Source organism: Triticum urartu, chromosome 1, assembly GCF_003073215.2.
Source record: "Triticum urartu cultivar G1812 chromosome 1, Tu2.1, whole genome shotgun sequence".
Lineage (NCBI taxonomy): Eukaryota > Viridiplantae > Streptophyta > Magnoliopsida > Poales > Poaceae > Triticum > Triticum urartu.
Window position 1 is genome coordinate 285,837,727 of NC_053022.1, and position 2,483 is coordinate 285,840,209.

The window sequence follows — 2,483 nt, forward strand, 5'->3', positions numbered from 1 at the left end:
CTGTCTGTTACAATGAAAATGAAATGCTGCTTGCATTTCGTCAAATGTTGCCGTCTGTGTTGACCTCTGCGCCAGTGGAGATAGATGTAAACCCAAGGCTTTAGAAGCATGGCTAATAGGAGTAGTAGATAATTGCAGCAGTAATGCAACTGCTAGCAGGAGCATGAGAGTCCCAGAACATGACACAGCATTGCATCAAAAAAATCTTTGTTTAGAGGACTTAGAAACTCAGTGGTTAACACTAACAGCACAAACCAGTAGAAGAGATGTCATTTAGCATAACAGAACTAGAGCATTTAGTATCATCCAGAATACAACTAGAACAATAGCAGAAAGAACCCAGTAGCATCACCGCATCACAGTCACAGATTCACAGACAGAAACATGTTCATTGATCTAGCTAGCCTAACCCAGCAGCATCCCGACATCACTGTAGAACGCGACATCACAAGGGCAGCAAACTAACATGGTAGCAACTGGCGAGTACCGAAGGTCAAACTCACTCATTGCTTGTTCGGTTAATCCCTCCCACAAGGGGATTGGAGAGGATTGGAGGGGATTGAGGTGGATTTTGACTTGTGGGGGATTTAATCCCTCTCAATCCCCTCCAAACCCCTTCAAATCTGAAGGAACCGAACAAGGCCTCAAGAGAATGAAGCCAACAAAGGCCGCAGTAGGGGCACGTGTGGCGCTTGACGTAGCATCTATTGCAGAGGCACTTGTGAAGGCAAGGAACGGCCACCACCTCCGCTGGCCTGGAGAAGCAGTCCCAGCACTCATGCTGGCCGGCCACGCCGCTGCCGCGCTGCGTCTGGTGCCGTTGCAGCTCTTGGCGGAGGAACTGACATTCTTGCTGTAGACCTTGGGTGCGCCCGGCCGCTTCCTGGAGAGCCGTAGCAAGGTCGTGGTTCTGGCGGATGAGCATGTCGCGTTCGATGGTCGCCTGTTGCAGTGCCGCCCAGCCGCGATCAACGTCAGCTTGCTGTAATCATGTGAAAACAACGGAAGATCAGGATGTAAGGAAGGCAAAATATAGTCAGAGGATGGGATGGGGGCACGGGTAAGAGAGACTAGTACTAGTAGCTGGTTACCGATATCATGACCAAGTTTGCCGGCGAGGGTGCCCTGCTGTGGCGCCCATGGGAGGCGAGGGCGAGCCTGCGGTCACGGTCAGGTTGCACGAACCCCTTTGGTCCCGATGGCTGGTACAGCGAGGGGAGGAGTGCGCCGTGCGGCTGCGGCGCCCGCTCCAGCTGCGCGCCCAGAGCTCTGGGCACCATGGCCATCGTCGCGGCAGAATCCGCGCCTGGAGCATCTGCGGCTCCCCTTCCTGGCCTTCTGTAGCCGATCACGCCGACGTCGCCGCGCGGCCTCACCTGTGTCTGTGTGAAGAGCGGGTCCTCCGAGTCGGGACGCATGTCGAGCAGGCACTCCTTGGACTTGGGGTCGAGCAGTTCTGATGCTGTCGGCGCCACCTCCGTGCTGGGCTGGCGCGCGGGGACCGTCGCGGAAGAGGAAGCATGGTCGACGACAGTGAGGTTCGCCAGAAAACGGGCCGTGTCGGCGCGCAGCGCCGCCGCAGAAGGCTGGTCGAACCAACAACAAGATGTCATGGCGGACAGCTAAGAAGCCAACCCAGCGGAGACGGGAGAACAGGAGTAAATGCACGGGTCACTGGGTTATGGAAGAAACTCACGATGGTATCGTCGGCGTCGCCCACGCGCTGTCCCGTGACCGAGGCGGTCGGCGTCGGACGCCCCGATTCTTCCTCCTCGCCGATGACGCGATCGTGCGGCGCCCTCCTCACCACAACCCCACGAATCCCCGTCCCCGAATCACTCAGCCCGCCTGCAAGAGGGAGCGAACTATCTCACGCTAAACACGAACTCGAACTCGAACTCGACGACCGCGCATCTTTTCCTGGTACTGGTACCCACGCCACGCACCTGTGCCGAGAAGGGAGGTGTCGCCGCCGCCGGGCGCCGCGGTCGCCGCCGCCGGCAGCCCAGCAGGAGGCCGCGGCGGCTTCTCGCCGGGACCCGCGCCCGCCATCTGGCTTCAGCAAGCGCGCGGCGAAATGGAGGGGGAGAGAGGGAAGGAGGGGAGGCGGAAGGGAAGATTCGGGAAGATTGGGTGGCAGGCGAAAGCTGTTGGTGGTTTTATATATAGAGGAAAGGGAGGGAAGCTGCAAGACGGCGGAACGGAACCCGGTGACGAGGGAGAGAGAGAGAGCGATGCTCCAAGGGCTTGGGCGAGTTGGGAGGGGGACGCGCGAGGAATTGACCGCATTACCGTGTCACTGACAGCATCGGCCCCACCAATGTTTTAGATTTTTTTAACCGCTCGTAGTTTCCCCATCGTTCCGTTCGGCCGCGCGTGAGGTGAAAAGTCGGTTACGGCCGTGGGGGGCCACCTCGCCAGCCTGGCTATTCCACAGCGCAGCCAGGCGTTCAGAGCATCTCCAGCCGTTGTGTCTTTCATGG

At 58.3% G+C, this 2,483-nt stretch overlaps 1 protein-coding gene across 1 annotated transcript; it reads right to left on the reverse strand.

The window, feature by feature from the left end:
• Positions 1 to 279: 279 nt before the first annotated feature.
• Positions 280 to 2,126, reverse strand: LOC125531920. The gene is made up of 4 exons (XM_048696154.1): positions 1,947 to 2,126; positions 1,697 to 1,848; positions 1,092 to 1,586; positions 280 to 982 (listed from the first exon to the last, which is right to left on the reverse strand). Exons 1-4 carry the CDS (start codon positions 2,050 to 2,052, stop codon positions 500 to 502), a joined length of 1,236 nt encoding a protein of 411 aa, XP_048552111.1. The 5' UTR covers positions 2,053 to 2,126; the 3' UTR covers positions 280 to 499.
• Between the last annotated feature and the right edge of the window lie 357 nt (positions 2,127 to 2,483).